This window comes from Mauremys reevesii, linkage group 1 (assembly GCF_016161935.1).
Source record: "Mauremys reevesii isolate NIE-2019 linkage group 1, ASM1616193v1, whole genome shotgun sequence".
Lineage (NCBI taxonomy): Eukaryota > Metazoa > Chordata > Testudines > Geoemydidae > Mauremys > Mauremys reevesii.
Genome location: NC_052623.1, coordinates 266391360 through 266415998, shown reverse-complemented (window position 1 = coordinate 266415998; position 24639 = coordinate 266391360). Strand labels below are relative to the sequence as shown.

The 24639-nt window shown below is 47.8% G+C and overlaps 1 protein-coding gene and 1 long non-coding RNA gene across 10 annotated transcripts in view; one reads left to right on the top strand and one right to left on the bottom strand.

Annotated features, from left to right (window-relative positions):
* The first annotated feature begins 115 nt into the window (after positions 1 to 115).
* TXN2 (thioredoxin 2) lies at positions 116 to 20225 on the top strand. 2 transcript variants are annotated; one of them, XM_039486921.1, is made up of 4 exons: positions 116 to 250; positions 924 to 1192; positions 6848 to 6971; positions 17892 to 20225. In XM_039486921.1, exons 2-4 carry the CDS (start codon positions 924 to 926, stop codon positions 18006 to 18008), a joined length of 510 nt encoding a protein of 169 aa, XP_039342855.1. In that variant the 5' UTR covers positions 116 to 250; the 3' UTR covers positions 18009 to 20225. The 2 variants fall into 2 exon arrangements, with proteins under 2 accessions (XP_039342855.1, XP_039342848.1); XM_039486914.1 differs by having other exon boundaries at positions 194 to 303.
* The window catches only part of LOC120371310, a 43769-nt gene continuing 22609 nt past the window's right edge, over positions 3480 to 24639 (bottom strand). For 7 of the 8 annotated variants that reach the window (XR_005584269.1, XR_005584265.1, XR_005584295.1 and 4 more), the window contains one exon: positions 3480 to 4337. This is a non-coding gene — a long non-coding RNA (uncharacterized LOC120371310). Of the gene's footprint in view, positions 4338 to 22443; positions 23669 to 24639 lie in introns of those variants that run through there. The other variant, XR_005584266.1, reaches the window with a different exon arrangement.

The following is a 24639-nucleotide window of genomic DNA, read 5'->3' as shown; positions in this document are numbered from 1 at the left end:
CTGAAGATAGCCAACTAAAGCCTAGAACTAAGCACAGTGTCCTGAAGGACATCTTCGCCAGCCAATCATTTTCCAAAACTAGAAAACAGCGGCCCGAACTTGCTGTCCAACGGCCAATCAGCGCGGAGCTGTGAAAGATTCCATTTCCCCAGCCAATCCGTTTTTCAGGGTCGCCCTCCGCCACCCCAGCCAATCAGCTTCCCGGCAGCGCGACTCCGGTAGTGTATGCGTCACCTCCGCCGCCGGAAAGGTGAGTGGAGGGAACCCGGGGACAGCGCGTTGCCGCCGGGCCCAGCGTGCGGGGTGACTGCGCCGGCCGCGTGCGGGGCGGGGGGCAGCGCTTGGCACGGGGGCAGGGCTGGGGGGGAGGGGGAGCGCGGGGCAGGGCTGGCATGGGGGGAGGGGAGCGCGGGGCAGGGCTGGGGAGGGGAGCACAGAGCACGGAGGGAGGGGGAGCACGGGGGCAGGGCTGGCACCGGGGAGGGGAGCACGGGGGCAGGGCTGGCACCGGGGGAGAGGGGCAGGGCTGGCACCGGGGAGGGGAGCACGGGGCAGGGCTGGGGGGGAGGGGAGCGCAGGGGCAGGGCTGGCACCGGGGGGAGCAGGGGCAGGGCTGGCACGGGGAGGGGAGCACAGAGGGGAAAGGGCTGCGATGGTAGAGGCTATTTATAAGAGGGAGGAGCACTGGGGGCTGGCATGGCACAGATGGGGTGGCAGGACATGGAGAAGGAGCACTTGTGGGTAGGGATGGTATGGGGCGGGGGGCATTGTCTGAGCTGTAGGAAGCGGGAGGGAAGCCGCAGTGGAATTGCTGGGATTGGAGAGCTGTTCCGAAGCATAATATCCAGAAATGCGCCTTCTCTGCTCTCCTTTACTCCATGGTATAGGCTGATCCAAAATGCCTTTTCCCCTTCATTATACAGATGGCCCAGAGGCTCGCGCTGAGGAGGTTTCTATTCATCTCCCCCCAAAAGCTCTCTGTGCTGCCTGTGTCGATCCTCTCCAAGGTGTCGGCAGTACCATGCTACCCTAGATCACTTGTCCCTCTTACCCAGATCACTGTGCCTGCTTCCATTAGGACATTTTCTACCACACCTGTCTACAGGGCCACCTTTAACATCCAGGATGGGTCTGACTTCCAGGACAGAGTTGTGAACAGCCAGAAGCCAGTGGTGGTAGATTTTCATGCACAGTGAGTATTGCAGAGGTGGGCAAACTATGGCCCGCGGGACCATCCTGCCCAGCCTCTGAGCTCCTAGCCCAGGAGACTAGCCCCCAGCCCCTCCCCCGCAGCCTCAGCTCACCTGCTCCGCTGCCGGGTGTAATGCTCTGGGCAGTGGGGCTGTGAGTTCCTGGGGCAGTGCAGCTGCAGAGCCCAGCCTGAGCTGTGTGGTGGTGGTGGCAGCAGCGTGGCCCAGCTCTAGTGCTGCCAGCCACCGGTGCTCCAGGCAGCGCGGTAAGGGGGCACGGAGCAGGGGGGGTTGGGTAGAGGGCAGGGGAGTTCAGGGTGGTGGTCAGGTGACAGGGATGTGGATAGTGGTTGGGGAGGAATGGGGTTGAATGGAGGCAGGGGTCCTGGGGACGGGGGCAGTCAGGAAGGAGAGGGGGTTGGATGGGGCAGCAGGGGGCAGTCAGGGGATAGGGAGAAGGGGTAGTGGGATGGGGTAGGGGTCCCAGGAATGAGAGGAGGGGTTGGATGGGCAGCAGGGGTCCTGGGGCGGTCAGGGGACAGGGAGCGGAGGTGGGGTGGATGGAGCGGGGTCCTGGGGGCTGTCAGGGAACAGGGAGAGTTGGATGGGGCAGGAGTCCTGGGGGGTGGGCAGATAGGAGGTGGGGGCCAGGCCACGACCCCCTACCCTAACCAGCCCTCCATACAATTTACAGAACCCATTGCAGCCCTCAGGCCAAAAAGTTTGTCCACCCCTGGAGTTTTGGGTGTGGAGCAGTGAGCGCCTCTTGAAGGCCCTCCTTTCTCTCTCGCTCACTCTTGCATCCTACAAGTAACACTCTTCACTATTTAGCCTCTACCACCATGGCTTTGGGCATGTTACTTGCTTTCCCTTTGCCTTGGTAAATAGGGATAAGAGTGCCTTCCTATCTTTCTGAAGTGCTTTGTGATCTATGTAGGAAGAGACCTGGCCTCATATAGCACTACACTTAGTCAAGTTTGTTGTTATAGCTATACTGGCAAACCCTCCTAGTGGAGAGCCAGCTTCTGCCTCCACAAAAGCACTTTTGTCAGTATAGTTCATACCGGTTCCTAGAACAGAATAAGCCATGCCAGCAAAAGGTTACTGTGTGCCCCTCATTTTCCGCCCCCCCTCCCCCCCCCCAGCTCTCTGTTCCCATTTCCTTACATGGCAGACACTCTGTGTGGCCCCTTTTCTCCATTTTCCCCCATGATCCCCTTCACCCATTCCGAAGCGTTCCCCAGCCTCCCTCTCAGCAGGGGTTTTGTGTGCCCACCATCACTCTCTCATCCATCCTGCAGTATCCTATTCTCCCCCCATAGCAGGAATTCTATGTGCACCCTCATTACCCCATGCCCCCTATTCCCACCTTTCTTCCCAAACTAGGGGCTCTCTGTGTCTCCCTTTCTCCCTCCCCACATACCAGGGTTCCCCATTCTCCTCTTCCACCGTGCCAGAGGCTGTGTGCACAGCCCTGTTTCCTCCACCGTTATTTTTCTTTCTGGGAGATAAGTCATTCAGGATTCCACCGTGCCAGAGGCTGTGTGCACAGCCCTGTTTCCTCCACCGTTATTTTTCTTTCTGGGAGATAAGTCATTCAGGATGTCAATGTGTTAAATTCTATTGGGAGAATGAGCAGAGATGAGGCAGGGTATGTTATGTTGGAAGACATTAATGGCTACCATCAATCAGTTCTTTTGAGCTGTAGACAATTGCAGAAGTGGTTGTGACTGAGCTAAAGAGCTGGCAGGGCTTCATGTGTCCCCTACATTGCCCCTTCTGGTTTATTTATTTTTTGACCCCCAAATCAATAGGGTTCTAGCCGTTGATGTTTAGAACGTTCCCTGGAGTTTTGGAATTGATCGAATGCAGCGTTCAGAAGCTATTGCATGACACAGAGAACTAAACTTTGTCTACGCTTAAAAGTTGTATCAGCATAGCTGCATTACTCTTGGGAGTGGAAAAACCACACCCCTGATTGACACAGGTAAGCCGACAAAACCTCCAGTGTAAAGGCAGCTACGCTGAAGGAAAAGTGTTTCTGTTGACATAGCTATTGTCGCTCAGGGATGTTGTTATCCTACACCACCAGAAAATCTTCTGTCATGTAGGCTGCCTCTGCACTAGGGGACTGGCATCGGCTCTGTAGTGCAGACATAGCGAAATACTCTTGAGTTTATTGTAAGGTTTTAGCAAGTTTGGTCAACAATACAGAATGCTACCAAAACCTGTATACAAAACGTAATGCATATGGTATTTCACGAAGATGTTAACATAGATTGTGTAATTGTCATGGATCCATAGGATCTGTGCTATGCCCCAGCTTTAAACGATCCCTTGCAGCCAAAGATGACATATACCTGCTGGGGGGGAGGGGGGCCGGAAGAGGAGAGGAGGGGACACCATTTAAAGGTTTGGCCGCCCCCAGAACAGCTTGAATCATGGCACCTCGCCAGGCATGTCTCCGTGCTTACCCTCAGCCTCCCCTCATGGAAAGCAGCAGCCCCTCCCTGCAGCTCCCAGCTGTTGCTCCTGCCTCTCCCCACAGGGCTCAGCTCACTGGCTCCCCCAGCAGCTGCCAGTCAGGGAGGGGGTCCAGCCATCCCATGTGACGGAGCAGGGCTGGCAAACCCTGGCAGAAATATGGGGAGGCACGTGACCCTGCATTGTCCACACACACACAGGAACCTTGTCAGTGTGCCAGATCCCTAAGGGGGCCCATTCTTCCTTAAAGGTAGGCCACACGGCTTCAGCGTCTCCAAAACTGAGTGTCTGGGCTCTTGAGCTCTACTCAGCATGTCCAACTTAGATAACTCCTTATCAGAGACATTTCCTGTCTTCCAGGACCAGTGCACCTCAACAAGTATTTGCAGTGACACCAAACAGAGTAGGGTTTATTAGTCAACTGTAACACAGCACTGGAAAGTCCTTAAGTTAGCGTAGAGACTTAAAGGTTAAAACATAATCCATACTGGCCAAGCCAGTGCAATCAGCCAGCAAAGCCGCCGTGGAATCTGTTTCCACTCTCTCCATGTTTTTGTCTCTTTGTCTGTCAGTCCCATGTCTCTTCAAAGACCAGCCTTGTATCTTAGCATCTTCTCATCTCTTGGTCCATTGTCTTCCTCCTGCTGAGTTCACATGCTCCACCTGCCAGAGTTTCGTGTGGAGTTCTCAGTGGATCACTGTCAATTGTTCAGTTGTTGGGATTCCCATAGTCTTTCTGGATCCTCCACTCATATGGGTCAGTCCCTTCAAGGACTGCTTCATACTGCCCTGGACAGTTAGGTGACCCAACACCTCACATCTCCTGCTCTACACCTATGAGGTGGCAATCCCTAGTCAAGTAAGTCACTGCCATGCATATCATTCCTAAGAATATTACAGAAGATTCCCACATCATCACAGTAACAGAATGAACAAGCATAACAACCCTGGTCTTAGTAAGCCTTTTATTTACTTAATATTATTTTGGCTTCCACCTTTTCCAGCCCACAGTCTGACAGTGACAAACACCAGAATCTATTTTGTTGCTACGTTTTACTGCCCTACAATTCAGCTCGCTCCCATTGTGGCTCATGAGGTTCTCTCCTTACTGTGTAATAAGGATACTTGCTAGCATTAAATATGCTGCACAAACTCGTTATGTTTTCTTTATTGACATTTAGGCCCAAACAGACAACTAGAACAAATTGCTGCGTGAAAGCTGTGTATTACAAGTGATCAGTGTCCTCCAAATTAATCTCCATGCAATTTTTAAATCATTCCTAAATACTCCTCTTGTTACCTTCATGTTTTCCTTAGCAGCTACTAGTTCCCGGGTGACCAGAAGTAGTTGCTGAGATGTTCATAGCCTCATCTATAATCAAATTAGATAATGTCTGTCCCATTTTTTTGAATGCTATTTACACTGGGGGAAGATTTTCATCAATAGCAATGAGTTGTTAGCAAAAGCCTTTGCCAATACCATCAGCAGTTGGCATCGATAAAGATTTTGCCATTGACTAGCTCAGTGGTTTGAGCATTGGCCTGCTAAACCCAGGGTTGTGAGCTCAATCCTTGAGGGGCCACTTAGGGATCTGGGGCAAAAATCAGTACTTGGTCCTGCTAGTGAAGGCAGGGGGCTGGACTCAATGACTTTTCAAGGTCCCTTCCAGTTCTAGGAGATGTGTATATAATTGGAGATATACATATTATATATAACAATGAAAATATTCCAAGATTTTATCTGCTAATTTATAGTAATCATAATTTTCTGTCTCATTTGTGTCTGGTGGCACTAAGTGCCACCGAACAACATAAAGGCCCCCTTTGTGCTTGGTTCTGTACAAATACAGATTGAGAAAACTCTCAATCTAAATGGACAAGAGCGACAGACTGAAATAGAAACTAATGATGACTGGGACCATGAGAAGGAGGATCAACTTGTATGTCTGCAGGACATAGAGCTATTGGGAGTAGCATAGGGAGCAAAACCAGCTGTGGTTTCAATATAAAACATCATGTAAGGGTTTGGGAATTATTATTATTTTCTTTGTAAGGGTAGGTGGGGTTGAGATCAATGTAAGTGGGGCAATATTCCTCCAAGTGCAGTTAGAGGAAGAACTCGGCACTTTGACTAGCACCAATGCCTTCCATTCAGACTCTTGCTGATACCAGAGTTTGGTATAGGTAGTGTCTGTCGTTGGTTTCTTTTTTTTTTAAATAGATACAGCTTCTCAGTGACAGTGATTTTGCTGTGGAACAGCCCTTAGGTAAACACAGCAATCACTTTGGAGACTGAGGTGTTTCACGAGTAATGGGCTAACACTGAATAGCAGCCTCTTCCCATCCTCCCCTGATTTAATAATGCCTTTCTTATGGAAGCCTCTCTAAACTGTATTGCAATCCAGGCTTGGTCTATGCTTAAAAGTTATGTTGGCGTAGCTGAGTTGGTCGGGGGTATCAAAAACCCACACCCCTGACTGGCGCAGCTTTGCTGACAAAATCCCCAGTGTAGATGCAGCTATGTCAACAGAAGCGGGCTTTTGTGGGCATAGCTGATGTCATTCAGGGATGTGATGTTCCTACACTGGGAGAAAAACTCCTTTTCTCCGGCCTGGTCTACACCTGAAACTTAGGTTGACCCAGCTACATCATTCAGGGCTGTGAAAACTGTCACCCCTGTGCAGCACAGTTAAGTCGACCTAATCCCCACTGTAAGACACAGCTAGTTTGATGGAAGAATTCGTCCATCGACCTAGCTATTGCCTCTGAAAGATGGATTATCTACGTTGACAGAAAACCCACTTCTGTCCATGTTGGAAGCATCTATGCTGCAGCAGCAACACTATACCTGTGCCGCTGTAGTATAGACAATACCCTCAGTGAAGGCTGTTTCTACACTAAGGGGCTATGCCAGCATAGGCTCCATAGTGTAGACAGTCTCAAACTCTGTTACTTTTTGACTGTGATTCTGAGTCTAACAATTGCAAAAGTGGTTGGTTAATGTTCACCCTTGGTGTTTAAATTGTGGTAATTTCCCATAGTGTAAAGGTCAGTGTAGGGAGGAGGGGTTAGGTGGTGATCAGGTTGCCTGTGAAATACCATGAATGGTGTGAATCCAAACTGGCTGTCCGGCAGTTCCTTGTGTAATGCCTGCTCTTTTTCTTCCCTGTGAGGTGGTGCGGCCCCTGCAAGATCTTGGGCCCCAGGTTAGAGAAGATGGTGGCCAAGCAGCAGGGGAAGGTACTGATGGCAAAAGTGGACATTGATGATCACACAGACCTGGCCATTGAATATGAGGTATGGGCCAGGAGCAGGACGACTTTGTTTCAGCAGTGGCTAGGAGTGGGTATGAGGGTATCTTTATATTAAGGAAAGGCTTGTCAGTAGGGCTGTCTCTTAATCGCAGTTACCTCACGCAATTAACTCAAAAAAATTAATCGTAGTAAAAAAAATTAATCACAGGTATAATCGCACTGTTAATAGAATATCAATTGAAATTTATTAAATATTTTGGATGTTTTTCTACATTTTCATATCTATTGTAGTCTATGTTGTAATTGAAATCAGTGTGTATTTTTTATTACCAATATTTGCACTGTAAAAATGATGAGAGTATTTTTCAATTCACCTCATACAATTACTGTAGTGCAATCTCTTTGTTGTGAAAGTGCAACTTACAAATGTAGATTTTTGTTTTGTTACATAACTGCACTAAAAAAGAAAAAATGTAAAACTTCAGAGCCTACAAGTCCACTCAGTTCTACCTCTTGTTCAGCCAGTCGCTGAGACAAACTTTTGTAGCCAGCATTGCAAGGTATTTACGTGCCAGATATGCTAAACGTTCATATTCCCCTTCATGCTTCGGCCACCATTCCAGAGGACATGCTTCCATGCTGATGAAGCTCATTTAAAAAAATAATGCATTAAATTTGTGACTGAACTCTTTGGGGGAGAATTGTATGTCCCTTGCTATGTTTTACCGGCATTCTGCCATATATTACATGTTCTAGCAGTCTCGAATGGTGACCCAGTACATGTTGTTCATTTTAAGAACACTTTCACTGCAGATTTGACAAAACACAAAGAAGGTTACCAATGCAATATTTCTAAAGATAGTTACAGCACTCGACCCAAGGTTTAAGAATCTGAAGTGCCTTCCAAATCTGAGAGGGACGAGGTGTGGAGCATGTTTTCAGAAATCTTAAAAAAGCTACATTCTGATGTGGAAACTACAGAACCTGAATCACCAAAAAAGAAAACCAATCTTCTGCTGGTGGCATCTGACTCAGATAATGAAAATGAGCATGTGTCGGTCTGCGCTGCTTTGGATTGTTATCGAGCAGAACCCATCATAAGCATGGACACGTGTCCCCTGGAATTGGTGGTTGAAGCATTAAGGGACATTAGGGAGGGAAGGATAGCTCAGTGGTTTGAGCATTGGCCTGCTAAACCCAGGGTTGTGAGTTCAATCCTTGAGGGGGACACTTAGAGATCTGAGCTAACTCAGTACTTGATCCTGCTAGTGAAGGCAGGGGGCTGGACTCGATGACCTTTCAGGGTTCCTTCCAGTTCTATGAGATAGGTATGTCTCCATATATTATATTATACATATGAAGCTTTACCGCATCTGGCACATAAATATCTTGAGACACCAGCTACAACACTCCCATGAGAACGCCTGTTCTCACTTTCAGGTGATATTGTAAACAGGAGGTAGGCAGCATTCTCTCCTGCAAATGTAAACAAACTTGTTTGAGCGATTGGCTGAACAAGAAGTAAGACTGAGTGGATTTGCAGGCTCTATAATTTTACATTGTTTTATTTTTGAATGCAGTTTTTTGTATATAATTCTACAGTTGTAAGTTCAACTTTCATGATAGAGAATGCACTACAGTACTTGTATAAGGTGAATCGAAAAATACTATTCCTTTTATTTTTGTTCAATGCAAATACTTGTAATCAAAAATAAATACAAAGTGAGCACTGTAAACTTTGTATTCTATGTTGTAGGGACCGGGTGTCTTCCCTTCCCAGTACCTAGTGGACAAAGAACACTGCTGCTGTGTTCTACAATAAGACCCTGCAGCAAAAGGGTTAATGTTCACTCTCCCATTGGAGAGGAGAGCTGTGCTCCTTCCCCTTAGGGATTAACGCAGGGAGGGGCAAACTTTTTGGCCTGAGGGCCACATTGGGTTTTGTAAATTGTATGGGGAACCAGTTAGGGTAGGGGGGTCATGGCCCCGCCCCCTCCTATCTGTCCACTCCCCAGGACTCCTGCTCCATCCAACCCCCACCCTGCCCCTTCCCTGACGGTCCCTGGGAGAGGTTGTGATTGCTTAAACGGTGCAATGAAGTATTTGAAGCCAAGAGATGTACACCAGGCTTTGGGTAAGGATTGTTCCATCCACAGATAAGAGATTAGGGATCAAATAGCTTAATCATTATTGTTCCAAGCCTTGCTATAGTACAGGGGTAGGCAACCTATGGCACATGTGCCGAAGGTGCACATGAGCTGGTTTTCAGTGGCACTCAGACTGCCTGGGTCCTGGCCACCGGCCTGGGGGGGCTCTGCATTTTATTTTAATTTTAAAAGAAGCTTCTTAAACTTTTTAAAAAACTTATTTACTTGACATACAACAATAGTTTACAGAGTAGCAGCCATGTTAGTCTGTATCCGCAAAAAGAACAGGAGTACTTGTGGCACCTTAAAGACTAACAAATTTATTTTAGCATGAGCTTTCGTGAGCTACAGCTCACTTCTTCGGATGCATAGAATGGAACACACAGACAGGGGATATTTATACATACAGAGAATATGAAAAGGTGGAAGTATGCATACCAACAGGCAGAGTCTAATCAATTGAGATGAGCTATCGTTAGCAGGAGGAAAAAAACTTTTTGAAGTGATAATTAAGATGGCCCATAGACGGTGTGAGGAGAACTTAACATAGGGAAATAGATTCAATTGGTGTAATGACCCAACCATTCCCAGTCTTTGTTTAACCCACAGTTAATAGTATCTAGTTTGCATATTAATTCAAGTTCAGCAGTTTCTCTTTGGAGTCTGTTTTTGAAGTTTTTTTGTTGCAAAATTGCCACCTTCAAGTCTGTCACTGAGTGGTTAGAGAGGTTGAAGTGTTCTCCCACTGGTTTTTGAATGTTATGATTCCTGATGTCAGATTTGTGTCCATTTATTCTTTTGCGTAGAGACTGTCCGGTTTGGCTAATGTACATGGCAGAGGGGCATTGCTGGCACATGATGGCATATATCACGTTGGTAGATGTGCAGGTGTATGAGCTCCTGATGGCGTGTCTGATGTGATTAGGTCCTATGATGGTGTCACTTGAATGGATATGTGGACAGAGCTGGCATCGGGCTTTGTTGCAAGGATAGGTTCCTGGGTTAGTGTTTATGTTGTATGGTGTGCGGTTGCTGGTGAGTATTTGCTTCAGGTTGGGAGGCTGTCTATAAGCGAGGACTGGCTTGTCTCCCAAGATCTGTGAGAGTGAGGGATCATCTCTAAGGATAGGTTGTAAATCTTTGATGATGCGCTGGAGAGGTTGTAGTTGGGGGCTGTAGGTGATGGCTAGTGGTGTTCTGTTGTTTTCTTTTTTAGGCCTGTCCTGTAGTAGGTGGCTTCTGGGTACTCTTCTGGCTCTGTCAATCTGTTTTTTCACTTCAGCAGGTGGGTATTGTAGGTTTAAGGATGCTTGATAGAGATCTTGTAGGTGTTTATCTCTGTCTGAGGGATTGGAGCAAATACGGTTGTATCTTAGAGCTTGGCTGTAGACAATGGATCGTGTGGTGTGTCCGGGATGGAAGCTGGAGGCATGTGGAAAGTGGATGATGATGATGAATGATACCGGAAACCCACTGACCGCTATACTTACTTACATGCCTCCAGCTTCCATGACACACCACACGATCCATTGTCTACAGCCAAGCTCTAAGATACAACCGAATTTGCTCCAATCCCTCAGACAGAGATAAAGACCTACAAGATCTCCACCGAGATTTTAACAATTTCCATCCCACCATCAAAAACAGATTGACAGAGCCAGACCAATCCACACAAGCGGTCCATTTCCTAGACACTACTGTGCTAATAAACGATGGTCACATAAATACCACCCTATACCGGCAGATGCAAGAGAAGACCAATGTAGTGGCAGCCACGTCATCACAGGTTGGCCTCAACATCCACAAGGACAAGACCAAGATCCTTAGGATCAATTCCATCAGCAACGACCCAGTCACACTGAATGGACGCCCCCTGGAAGAAGTACAGTCCTTCACCTACCTAGGTAGCATCATCGACCAGCAGGGTGGCACAGACGCAGACATCAAAGTAAGGATTGGTAAGGCAAGAGCAGCCTTCTTACAGCTCAAGAACATCTGGAGCTCCAGAGAGCTGTCTTTGGCAATAAAGATTCGACTGTTCAACTCCAACGTGAAATCAGTCCTACTGTATGGAGCTGAAACCTGGAGGACAACCAAAACAACCACCAGGAAGATCCAGACCTTCATTAATAGCTGCCTCAGAAGGATTCTCCAGATCCGCTGGCCAGACACCATCAGTAACATCCACCTCCTGGAGAGGACCCGTCAACTCCCAGCAGAGGAAGAAATTAGAAGGAGAAGGTGGGGCTGGATAGGACATACACTACGCAAGCAGCCAACCAACATCATCAGACAGGCACTGCGGTGGAACCCCCAAGGCAAGCGGAAAAGAGGCCGCCCAAGAAATACCTGGCGACGCGACCTTCAGGTTTATAGCAAAAAAATGGGCTATACCTGGAACCAGCTAGAGCGAATGGCCCAGGATAGAAGACTCTGGAGATCTGTGGTTGGCGGCCCATACCCCGGTTGGGGTGACGGGCATGGATGATGATGATGAATGATACCGGAAACCCACTGACCGCTATACTTACTTACATGCCTCCAGCTTCCATCCCGGACACACCACACGATCCATTGTCTACAGCCAAGCTCTAAGATACAACCGTATTTGCTCCAATCCCTCAGACAGAGATAAACACCTACAAGATCTCTATCAAGCATCCTTAAACCTACAATACCCACCTGCTGAAGTGAAAAAACAGATTGACAGAGCCAGAAGAGTACCCAGAAGCCACCTACTACAGGACAGGCCTAAAAAAGAAAACAACAGAACACCACTAGCCATCACCTACAGCCCCCAACTACAACCTCTCCAGCGCATCATCAAAGATTTACAACCTATCCTTAAAGATGATCCCTCACTCTCACAGATCTTGGGAGACAGACCAGTCCTCGCTTATAGACAGCCTCCCAACCTGAAGCAAATACTCACCAGCAACCGCACACCATACAACATAAACACTAACCCAGGAACCTATCCTTGCAATAAAGCCCGATGCCAGCTCTGTCCACATATCCATTCAAGTGACACCATCACAGGACCTAATCACATCAGACACACCATCAGGGGCTCGTACACCTGCACATCTACCAACGTGATATATGCCATCATGTGCCAGCAATGCCCCTCTGCCATGTACATTGGCCAAACCGGACAGTCTCTACGCAAAAGATTAAATGGACACAAATCGGACATCAGGAATCATAACATTCAAAAATCAGTGGGAGAACACTTCAACCTTTCTAACCACTCAGTGACAGACTTGAAGGTGGCAATTTTGCAACAAAAAAACTTCAAAAACAGACTCCAAAGAGAAACTGCTGAACTTGAATTAATATGCAAACTAGATACTATTAACTGTGGGTTAAACAAAGACTGGGAATGGTTGGGTCATTACACCAATTGAATCTATTTCCCTATGTTAAGTTCTCCTCACATCTTCTATGGGCCATCTTAATTATCACTTCAAAAAGTTTTTTTCCTCCTGCTAACGATAGCTCATCTCAATTGATTAGACTCTGCCTGTTGGTATGCATACTTCCACCTTTTCATATTCTCTGTATGTATAAATATCCCCTGTCTGTGTGTTCCATTCTATTCATCCGAAGAAGTGAGCTGTAGCTCACGAAAGCTCATGCTAAAATAAATTTGTTAGTCTTTAAGGTGCCACAAGTACTCCTGTTTTTTTAACAATAGTTTAGTTATATATTATAGACTTATAGAAAGAGACCTTCTAAAAACGTTAAAATGTATTACTGGCACGTGAAACCTTAAATTAGAGTGAATAAATGAAGACTCGGCACAGCACTTCTGAAAGGCTGCTGACCCCTTCTATAGTAACTGATTGCAGCAGAAGTGCTACTATAGCAGAGCAGTCCCTAGCAACTGGAAAACCAATACACCTCAACCCCATTATAACGCCACCCGATATAACACAAATTCGGATATAATGCGGTAAAGCAGTGCTCCGGGGGGGGGCCGGGCTGCACGCTCCGGCATATCAAAGCAAGTTCAATATAATGTGGTTTCACCTATAATGCGGTAAGATTTTTTTGGCTCCTGAGGACAGCGTTATATCGAGATAGAGGTGTATTTAAGGCACTAGGAAAAAAGGCTGAAAATTACAGCCCTGTAAGTGTTATTCCTCTAAGGGAAGTTTGAGGGACAAGAATTGTTCAGTTTAATGCAGATTTGGCCCAGGGAAATCCTGTCAAACTGGATAACTGAAATGATCATTTTAGATTCGCAAATAACCCTGTCGGGGAGGATGTAAGCAATATTCATGATGCAGTCAAGGGCTGGATTATAGGGCCTCTTCCTGAGCCTTAAATGTAGACACAGGCAAACTCTGTTAAATTCCCATTCTGCAGAAAGTGCTGGGGATCCTGGATCCCTGGTGGACCTGCACCCTGTTCTGTCCAGATGATAGACCTCTACTTTTGTTAGTGCTTCAGACTGCTTGCTGGAAAGCAGTGGGATCATGGTGAAATGGAAATGATACAGGGAGTTTTGTTCTGATCCTTACAGTTTCTGGCTTGCTTTTTGAGGAGGACATTTGGTTCCTGGTTTGTGTTGTCCTGAGCTCAGGGTTAGAGTAGCTTCGCTTTGCTCCTCCCTCTGAAGAGTTGCTAGCCAAGGCAGCGAGAGTGCAAAAGCTGGAGGGGTTGGCCAGAGTGGCTCCATGTTGTTGTAGGTCCGCACAAAAGAAGAGGCGGGTATGGTGTTCAGAGTAGGGGGGCAGAAATCCACCTACACTGGAGCAGGAAATCTGAACTACCCTGCTAGCAGCATCCTCTTCTAGCAACAGGAATCAAGGGCCCTTCCACCTGGGATCCAGGACTCTCAAATTGCTCTCTGCTTGCGTCCTGGGATTTTCAAGGTCCTTTTCTCACCCCCACAATTCCCCTGCTAGCTGCCAGGAAACCAGCTTCCTCCCACGTTTCTCCCTCCCCTCCACACGCAGACCCTGGCCGTCTGCCCAGACTAAGATTGCACAACTTCCTCTCTGCGGTGGATTCTTTGGGGGGGGGGGGGGGGGAGGAATGGCGAGAGACCCCCTCAGAGTTTTGGAATGCCTGAGCATTCCTTCACATGGGTCTCTGCCTGCCCTTGGCTCCAGGCTGTCCCAGCAGAGCACAAGTCCCAGAAGCATTTCCTGCTGCTAGAAACCTTGCAGATCCAGTTCTGCACAAGATAAGAATCCATTCTTCTAAGATTCTCAGTCCCTTCTCATCCAGCACCCACTTTTCAGGAGGTCTCAGAACATGGCTTTTCCCCCCACTGTCACTTCACTTCTTAGCCACAAGGGCAAAGAGAGGGGAGTACTTTGGCTTTGATCTGCTCTGTGTGGGATTCTCTCTCACTTTCAGTTGCATTGGCTTGTTACCAGCATGCATTGTAATCCTATCTGGGAAAGTGCAGTCCCTTCTCCCACGCTGCTGCTGGTCAATGCATAGACTGGCTGGTGTGGTAGTTTTAGAAAGATAGCAGTGGGATTCCTTTGGCTGGAGACGTCTCAGCAGTAGTAGCTTGTTCCTGTCTGGAGTTCCCTGCATTGTTCCTAAACTTACTGGTGAAATCCTCACCTCTTCTCTGGCCTCTGTATGCTGCAGAAAATTACTGGAGTGGTGTAAATGGGCCCTAACGGGCCTGGTTCTGTCTGCAGGAGATTTCCTCTGGTGCAGGCAGTGCAGAACCTGAGGACTTCCTGACAAGCCCTGGCATATGGGCTGCCCAGAGGACATCCTGGGATACTATTGTAAGTTAGACAGTCCCATAGGACTTTTTAAGCTATGCTGGGGGTTACTCCGCCCCCCTGGAGCAGTTCAGCATCTGGAAGCACAGAGTGTCTGAAAGCCACTATAGCTGTCCCCTCCCTCCATGTGTGCGTGCATGTGTGCGTGGGAGGAGATGGAGGGCTCAGCCACAGGTGCACGTGAGGTTCATGCTGGCCCACGCACAAAGGCTTGTAACTCAGCATTACGTTAACTGCTCCTCAGCTCTGGAAGCTGCCGCTGTTCCTCACTTGGACCAGCGCTTGCTTTCATCATGTGACCTTTAAAGCAGATGGTTAGTTACCCAAACTCATCTATAAACTAGCCTCACATGTAACTCCACTTGCTGTTTAATCTACGTGAGAGACATGAGGAAGGATCCCTGAAAAATAACAACCATGTTGCCTCAGGAGGGCATAATTAAGGCGAGCTGAGTGCTTCCCCGTTATAGCCTTTCTTCCTGAAAAAGAGAGAAGTTCACACACAGGCACATTTCTGCACCATATGTGCAGTGAGCAGCTTTCCAGGGCTACACTGCACTTCTGCAACTAGTCACTAGGGGGTGCTAAAGAACACAGATTAAACAGGCATTGGGCAAGTGGCAGGAGGAGCCCCAGTGCCTGAATTATCTAAAACTGGTCTGTATAAAGCCCTGGAGGATATACGTAGGGAACTGTTCTGGATGGGCAAGGGGGAGGGACAGGGCGAACAAAATCTCTTTCATGTCAAACTGCTGGTGAGAGAGGAGCCAGATCTCTAAGGGATTTCCTGTGGGGAGGATTTGTGTGGGTGGCAGATCCCTGATGGCAGCAAGAGAGAGTGCAGCTAGGAATGTACGGGCTGAGTGGATGCATTCCTACAGGATAAGGATGGGACACATTCCAGGAGATAAGCTCTGTACAGATAAGGGCCATGAAGTAGCAGGAGGCATGTGCCTGGCTGTTCTAAAATGCTACCAAATTCTTTCCCTTGCCATTCCATGCTGGTCTGAGCCACCTTATCACTCATGCCCGTCACCCCAATCAGGGTATGGGCCGCCAACCACAGATCTCCAGAGTCCTCTATCCTGGGCCATTCGCTCTAGCTGGTTCCAGGTATAGCCCATTTTTTTGCTATCAGTTCCATGTGCCGATGGTAATGCTCCTAGTTGCAAGAAGGGTAATCAGCTTAGTGGCTTCCTCGCGGCTTTCACCACCCAGCGTCCTGCGTCTTCGAGTTGAAGACCCTTCTTTTTCCAGGCTAAAAGTCTCTGTTATCTCTATTGTTGGCGTTTCTGTAGCAAGTTGATTTTTTACGGGGTGGAGTTGCTAGCCCCATGCCCAACCCTCCTCCTTTACCCTGACTTGGGACAGGCAGATGGCCCCAAAGGACCTCTCTGGTGGAGTTTGAGCCACCTTATGCCTTCCCCTAAAGATGGCCACAAGGTTTCTTCATCCCCCCACCAAGTCCCCAGGGAGTTTGCTTTGAGCCTGAGTGCCATCCTTTGCACTGTTACTTCCTTAGTTTTGAACAAAGCTTGTGGGGGATCGGCTGAGAGAGTAACACCCAAAGCACTGTAGCTGGCTGCCAGCTCAGTTTGAGGGCTTTCCTTCTCCTACCTAATAATCACGGCTCAGCAGGTGGTGGTCTCTGACCATGCTGTCAGTGAAGCCATGAGCTGTGAGAGCAGGGAGAAGAAAAGAGATGGTTTGGGAGGGGGGGGGGCACAGTCAAGAGCTAACACAAGAATATTTCTCCAAGAGTGGAGGAGGACAGGGAATCCTTTCCTACCTGGAGAAAGGTGCAGTTCCACTCTGGTCCACATTGAATTGTGGGGAACAACTACCCACTGTAAAAATATCTTTTAAAAGTGCGCTATAAAGTATTCCTAAACCATTGGGTTTGCTTCCTCCTGCACTGCCTTGTGACGAGATAAAAGGGGTGGAGGGGGGAGAGGTTACTATTTTTATTTGGGGGGAAAAAATGGGTATTTTGTCTGCATTTTTAATCTTGGACCTTGTCTAAACTACAAAAGCTGCATGGATTGATTTTTAGGGCATAGATAAGGATTGAAAAACATGAGCAGCATCGACGCCTTCCACGGTTTTGCTGGAGGATGTCTCGGACAGTGTTCGTTGTTAGCTCTTACACCTTAACTAAAGGGCTGAGCAGGTTCTCCAGCTGCCCTAGGGTCTTTTTCTTTCTGAGCCCCCTCCCCAACATGCTATAAAAACTCCAGGGCCCACCTGTGCCACAACACCTGTTTTCTACATATAAAAACCAGGGCTGGCATTAGAGGGTAGCCAGCAAGGCCCCAGGCCCCAGGGGGCCCCACAAAGCTAAGCTGCTCAGGCATCTGCTTCAGCCCCAAGTGGCAGGCTCAGGTCCCTGGGCTTCAGCCCTGCACAGCAGGGTTTAGGCTTTCTGCCCTGGGCTCCAGTGAGTCTAATATTGGTTCGGCTTGGTGGACCCCCTGAAACCTGTTCGCAGCCCCCCCCAGGTGGCCCTGGACCCATGATTGAGAACCACTGTTCTAGACCAGAGAGGCCCTGAATTTCTAATGTCAAACGCAAGCAGGAAAAATAAAACCCTGAATACTTTTCAGGCTTTTATGAATTATACAGAAGGGCCCAAGCCTTTTCTTTTTTTTTGTTTTTTGCTTTGCAGGTCATCCTTCAAAGCCACTGTGCAGCTGGGCTCCTCCCAGCATAGCTTATTGCAGGGGTCAGCAACCTTTCAGAAGTGGTATGCAGAGTCTTCATTCACTCTAATTTAAGGCTTTGCGTGCCAGTAATACATGTTAACGTTTTTAGACGGTCTCTTTCTATAAGTCTATAGTATATAACTAAACTATTGTATGTAAAATAAATAAGGTATTTCAAATGTTTAAGAAGCTTCTTTTCAAATTAAAATAAAATGCAGAGCCCCCCGGACCGGTGGCCAGGACCCGAGCAGTGAGAGTGCCACTGAAAATCAGCTTGTCTGCCGCCTGTGGCACGTGTGCCATAGGTTGCCTACCCCTGGCTTATTGTGTGTCTGTTTGCACCCTCTCTGCCTTCCAGGTCTCAGCTGTGCCGACTGTGCTGGCTATGAAGAACGGAGATGTTGTGGATAAGTTTGTGGGGATAAAGGATGAGGATCAGCTGGAGGCCTTCCTTAAGAAACTCATTGGAGCCTGAACAAGAGAAACCTGCACCCAGGCCTCTGGATTTGGTCATGTTGCATGCTCTCTTGCCAGGGGAGGCGTGAAGCAAAACTGAACTGCCTTGTAGAACCTGTCCCCTTTTTTGTGTGTGGGTGTGGCCCACCTTCTCCTCCTGGGCAGCAGTAGTCCTGAGCAATTCTGAGAGATGGTGAGAAGTAAGGCCGCTCATCCTCAAAGTGGGTGGGAGAAGCTGGAATTGGGCTTCCATCTGTCTGCAAAGAACTGGCAGTGGGGAAAGCAGGACGGCTGTTGAATTAGAGGTGTGTTTATCAGTGTCTGTCCTATCCAGACCCAGAGCAGTGGGTGCAGGATGTGGACACGTATTTGCTCTAGGTGGGTTTGTTAAAATCGGGGATTGCTCTGCTTCATCCATGATACCTGCATCCTTGTCCTCATGTTGCTGGGACAAATATGAATCCTCTGTGGCTCCTTGAGCCTATGCCACACTCTTCCCTGCTGCTGATTTATGAAGAGAAACATTTTTGGGGGGTGGAGTTTGTAGGTCTGTAATAAAGAGAACTTTATTAATCACGTCTGTGTAGTTCTGTAGAAAAACCCAATCTCTGAAATCGTGGGGCAACTCTCACCTGCCCACCCAGGAGGAAGGTATAGTAAGGGGTGCTGCAACTGTGATAGCTGAGCATAGATAAGGGGGCTCCTCAGGTGGAAACAGTGGGGCAGGATGGGATTTAAGAATGTTGGGAGAGTCTCGTCAGTATTAAAACTTAATGCACTTGCTTGTTTTAATGCCATTATTTCTGTGCAGCTCCCAGCACAGCTCCTCTGGCTCTATGGACTGGTCTGACTTGTTTCAGGTGCTGCTGGATTATGAGACCCAGAAAGTTGATGCATCTCCTGATCGAGGAGGAACATTGGATCCTGCCAATAATGAATCACAACTTGTTCTCACCCCTTGTCTATTCTCTGTCTCATGAGCAATCTGTGAGACCTTCCACTCCTGTTTGCATAATTGAAGCTGTTCTTACCACTGAACTTTGATGCAGAACCATCACAAGAGGCTGCAGGGATTAGGCGCTGAGGAAAAAGTTGGTAGTGTGGGGGGAAGCGATGAGGAGGGGTCTCGACCTTTGGACTTTAACTAGCCTGGCCTTTAAACGATGGTAGTGAGTTTATACATTCATAACTCTTGTTGAATGGAGTCTCTCCCCGTTGCCTCTCCCTAGCCTGCCTGCCCTTTCTGCTTGTTCCTTACACCTGCCTCCATCCTACCTACTTAGCAGCAACTGCTGCCACCTTCCCTAACCTCTCCCTCAACTACTCCCATCCAACACGCCTTGGAACAACTGTGAATTAGTGGTCTCAGGGTGAAACCCAATGCTGCTGCCTGATTTTTCATTTATATCAGAGAGGCTTAATTTCAGTGCATTTATGCCACACCCCTCATAATACTCTTGATATTTAATGCCTTTATATGCGCTTTGTTTCGGTTTGTCTTCAGTCTCCCTTACCCTGCCTTGGCTCTGAACTCCATCTTCTCCCAGCACTTATGTTATTACAGCCAGATAAGGCATTTTCCTCCAGCTGTGCCATTACATTTTATAACCAACAGTAAATTTTAAGGAGGAGTGATCAAAGTCCGTAGGCACTGGGCCATAGCCGCAATGCTGCTGGCAGTTTTGTCCTTATCTCAAAGCTGGGCAACGCTGGCTGGTCCACTACAGGAAGTGGTACCAGTGGCCCAGTACTGGGCACTCTTTGCTTTGGGCCAATGCTGACCTAATGCTCTGCTGTGTTGCTCTGTAGCTCTGCTGCTGGAGCTGACATCTTTTGAATGAGATTTAAAACAATTCTTGGCCACATAGGATCATTAAAGAGCCCCTGCCAAATTTTTGAAATGGAAGGGTTTTAATCTTGGCAATAGTGCCATGCCTCCTTAAATTCCCCTGGCAATACCAGTTCACTACAGTATTCTCACTTCTAGTAAAGACGGTCCATTTGCCAGCATATGCAGGAAAAAATGGGGGAGCAACATCATATGTTCCTACAATAGTTAACTTTCATGCCTTACCATCACCCTAGAACAGGAAAAAACAGACTTTGACTTTGCATTGTGTGTATAAGAGACAGTATAAATTAGCTATTTTATCACTTCCTTCCAAAGGAAAAGTCTAGCTTGGGGTTTCTGTGGTATTCCAGTATCAAAGCACAGAGTTACTGGCAAAGTTTAAGATGGGGGTATATGTACAATTGCTTCTGTAACATGAATGCAGCGTACCCAAGTATTTGATGTGCTCAGAGATTTCCCTCTTTAGCCATCCCTAAGAAACTCCACTTTCAGTGGCGGGAAGAGGGTAGCGTTTTATGTGCATCTCATTTCCCCCTTGAAGTCCCAAAATGCCTGGGCACACCTTTGACACAGTAGAAAAATAATGAAAAGGGCAGAGAAGTGCAAGGATGTTTTAGGCTGCAGGGCCTGATCCCAAAGGTATTTAACTTCCATTGACATTGATGCAAGTTAGGAGCCTAAATACCTTTGAAGATCTGGGTCTAGGACTTTAATTTTAATCTGTTCTTTATCGTCTCTGCAGAGGGAAGCTGTTACGTACTAATAATAATCTCCCCACATTGGTGGCGTCAGGAAGGTTCGCACATGGTCTGATTCAGGGTGTTATATGGCAGTTTTCACACACTCTAAACATGATGGTCTGTTGCAAAGGGGCTAATGCAAAAGACTGTTCCACAGCACAAACAGCTTTCTCCATATCAGTGATTAAAATGCTTCCCTTTGTTTCTATTGCAGCAGGGATGCTGTGTTCTTCACTTCCTGTTTTTGAAACATGGATGGTGTTGCTCTGTTCTCTTAAACCTTTGCTGTGCTCTGTCTTACCAGTGGCTGCACCACAGTCGTGTGTGTATGTACTATAACTATACAGATGTATTTAAAATACAGGAGTCATGGACTTTAAATTAAACCCTACATGAGTGTCTCTCTTTACATAAAATGTTTGTCCTTCCCTTCTCTTCCATTCTTTAAATTCTGTCCCCTGGTCATCTTCCACCCCCCCTCTGGGCTGGAGGGGAGGCTGCAGGACAGGGAGATGTTTATCCTTTCAGCATTCCTGCCACCTAGTAATAACACTTAGCACTTTGTGGTTACAAAGCAAAGGCTGAACAGAAGAGACCAACACCATTTGCAAAAGTCTGTGTGATCTGTCCTGTGATGTAGGTAAATAAATGTCCCCATTTTACAGATTGGAAAACAGCTGCTATTCGTCCTGATCTGGCCAGGACCTCAGCCTTTTACTAACCTATCCTAGAAATTACCGTTCTAGCCTGTGGCCTGGAGCTACCTGCAGTTATGGTGTCCTGCCTCAGGGAGCTGCTGTGTCTGGGAGTGTGGCTCATTCCCGCCACATCTGCTGCTCCCTTGTGAGGGCAGAGGAGATGAATCAGAGTAGTGAGCAGTTGCCTCTGTCTTGTCATTCAATGCAGCTTCAGCAGTCAGGGTCATCCTCCCCAGGGGGCCTGGGAGCCAGGGGGACCCAATGGGATAGAAGGAGGGGAAAGTCAGGTGGAATGGCAACACCAAAGAGGAAAGCCCCCAGCCCTCTCCTACAGCTAGAGCAGCGGTCCCCAACCTTTTTCATCTGGCATGGTGGCTGTTGAGCATCCCCCGATATGTCGCCGAAATTCGGCGGCGACGCCTCTGGATGATGTCCCTTGTTGGCGGCAAGCAGCGTCATCCAGAGGCGTCGGCAGCATTTCGGCGGATGCTCGACCGCCGGCCAGGACTCGGGCGCATTTTGATGCCCTGGCGGGCGCCATGGCACCCATGGGCATCGTGTTGGAGACCCCTGAGCTACAGGAAATGAATGGTGGAAACGTGAGGCCTCCAGGAGGAGAGACAAGTCTGAGAATGTGCTTCTCACCCACACACCCCCCCCCCAGAGAGCAAGAGTGCAGGGGTGAGGCCGCATGCATCCGTCCATCTCACCTCATTCTTGGGAAGAAATGCCCTTTAAGGATGCTGGGGAGAGAGCCAGGCCTGCCGTCCTTCCATGGAGGTGCTGGAGTAAGGGAATAGCACTAGCAGCCCACTGGGCAGCTGCTTCCTAGCTTCAGTTAGGAGGGAGTTTGGGAACTTGTCACAGGGGATTGTGGTGCTGCTCCTACAGCTTCAGATGAACATGTCAATTTCTAACTACTGAGCCAAACCTTCTGAGTCCCTGATGATTAAGATATTTGTCATGAAACTAAATTAAAATGCATTAGGCTCTGCCCACAACCCTCTGGCAGCTCATAGCCCTCTGCTTTTATGGAGGAGTGTCCCTGGAGCCCTTTTTTAAACATTGGTGACTATGGGGAAGCTCACAGCCATTTCTACCAGTGGGTAGAGCAGCTGCAGTTGATGGGAAAAGAAGAGGTGACCCTGTCCTATTTGCCTCCTTTCTTGTGGGAAGATCCATCTCCGGCCAGCTCCTTCTGTAGGAGAACCCTACTCCCCTCCCCTGCACCAGCTCCGTCTCCCCCAGGGAGAAGGACAGAGAAGGAATGCACCAAACAAGGTTTTTGCATAAAACCTTTTTTTAAAATCAACTTAACATTGTCTAAAATGCATCAGCACTTTCCAGGGACGATGCCCCCAGACTTCCTAGACTTGTTTGTATTACATCAACACAGAGTCTCTATCCTGCTGGACACAGAGATTGGAAAACTACTGATGTTCCTAAACCAGTTCTGCACAAGGAGCACAGGCAGCCTGCTGGGGCCTTGCGGGGAGAGGCAGGAACTTCTTTTGGCTACATTTGTTCTCTTTCCCCTACTGCAGGGCAGGGCACTGCTGCTTTACCACTTAACACCCAGACCTGTGCTGACGAGAGTGGGTGAGCTCCCACTCTGGTTTTGATCAGCTTTAACCATGGTTCAGAGTGCATGGCCCTGCACAGATAACTGGCTCCACAGTCCTGGCTAACGGGGCAGAGTCACTGTTCATGGAGTGTTATACAGCGCACATGCTGGAGCGTGTTTTCTAATGTTTATATAAGTGTGTTGTTTCGTTTATCTGAATTTTTAAGCAAATTGCCAGAGCTCTTTCTGCTCATTAGGGCTGCTGCTTACGCCAAGTTCAATCTTTCAAAGTTTAGCCAGTGTTGAGTGATGCTGGAAAAGAAACAGTTGCAACAGTCCAACATTTTTTTTTTATATAGTTGTGCAAAAATGGCTTTTTTTCACCCTGCCATAACTCAGAAATGACTGAATAGTTTTGGCCCAAACTTTCCAGCAATATTCACCTGTGAGGAGAAACCAAGCATAGCAAATTTCAGCCCATAAAAATGAATGTTTTGGAAAGTTATAATCCTCTGAAAACAAGATGTGTGTGTGTGTGGGATATAATGCAAACTACTTTGCAACCTTAACTATTATAAGCATGATCAGTGGCCGCTAGAATATATTTGTACAGTACTTTGAGTCCTGTCGTGCTGAATGGGGCTATTACAAATCAAATAATTTCCTGGCTGGGCAATCTGTCCTGCAGCAACATTGTAACTTGGGTGTAGGGTGAGTGCTTCCAGGAAGGCGATGACAAACATGGGTGAAATATTCTCTGCAGGAGGCTAAGAGTGACTCAGGGTTCCTACAGCAAAGCACCTCCTGCTGCTCGGAGCAACATATCTGAAAAATGAGAACACACGGCATAAGAGGCTAGCCTTTGGTTAGCACATCTTCCTCTCTGACGGCAAGAGCTCAGCTCTGCAGGGGACAGAGGGGATTATCCACAATGTAAATTGTGCAGATAAAAAAAACGCCCAGAAAAAAACATGCACAGTCCTTGTGTACTTCAACTCACTGATTACCGGAAATTCCTCAGGTAGCTGCTGAGATGTGAGGGGTTATTGTTCTGCATTATGATTTTTACAGTCTGGCCAGTGGCAGGAAACAACCAAATAAAATCTCTTAGTTCTGCTTTCTTCTTAGCAAGGCTTCAGCCACAGGTCTCAGGCCTAGCTGCAGTCTAGCGTTCATGCTTTGCGCTGCCATGAAGGAGATCTAGAGTCATTTTCCAGGTCTGGTCTCTTCCTTCCACGGCCAGCAGGGGCTCGGCCTGCTGCACTGAGAAGCCCTGATAGCCGTGGGGTTAGGGCTCAGCACTTCTATGCAGGCCGTTTCAGGCTTTATTCCCAGTCTAGCTCTCCTTGGCAGGAAGTGGGAGTGCTGCACAGAGAGCATGCTGGGGGGAGGTGATTCTTCTCCAGCTGGGGTGGTTGTAGACCAATATTGATGAGGTCCTTGGCCAGAAGGATGTAGCCCATTTGAGGGGAACTCTCAAAGCTCCATTAAAAAATACCCCAAACCCACTCAGCAGCAGGGAATTACGTGAGCGGCTGCCTGTATGTGTGTGAGCTGGAAATCTCTTCTTGATGCCAACTGGCAGAGGGCACGGGGTGCATAGAGTTTTACAGGGAACCCCTTGGTCAGTTATACTAATTCACTAAAGGGTGGCATATGAGGTCTCTGCTGAGAGCCAGTAACACCCTGGGCATCATAATCCCTGTAAAATGTATGTACGGATAGTATGTGAGGAGTTATGTACCTATACCATAAATTATGTTAGCAAAGTCAGTGAGTTAAATCAGGTCACCAAG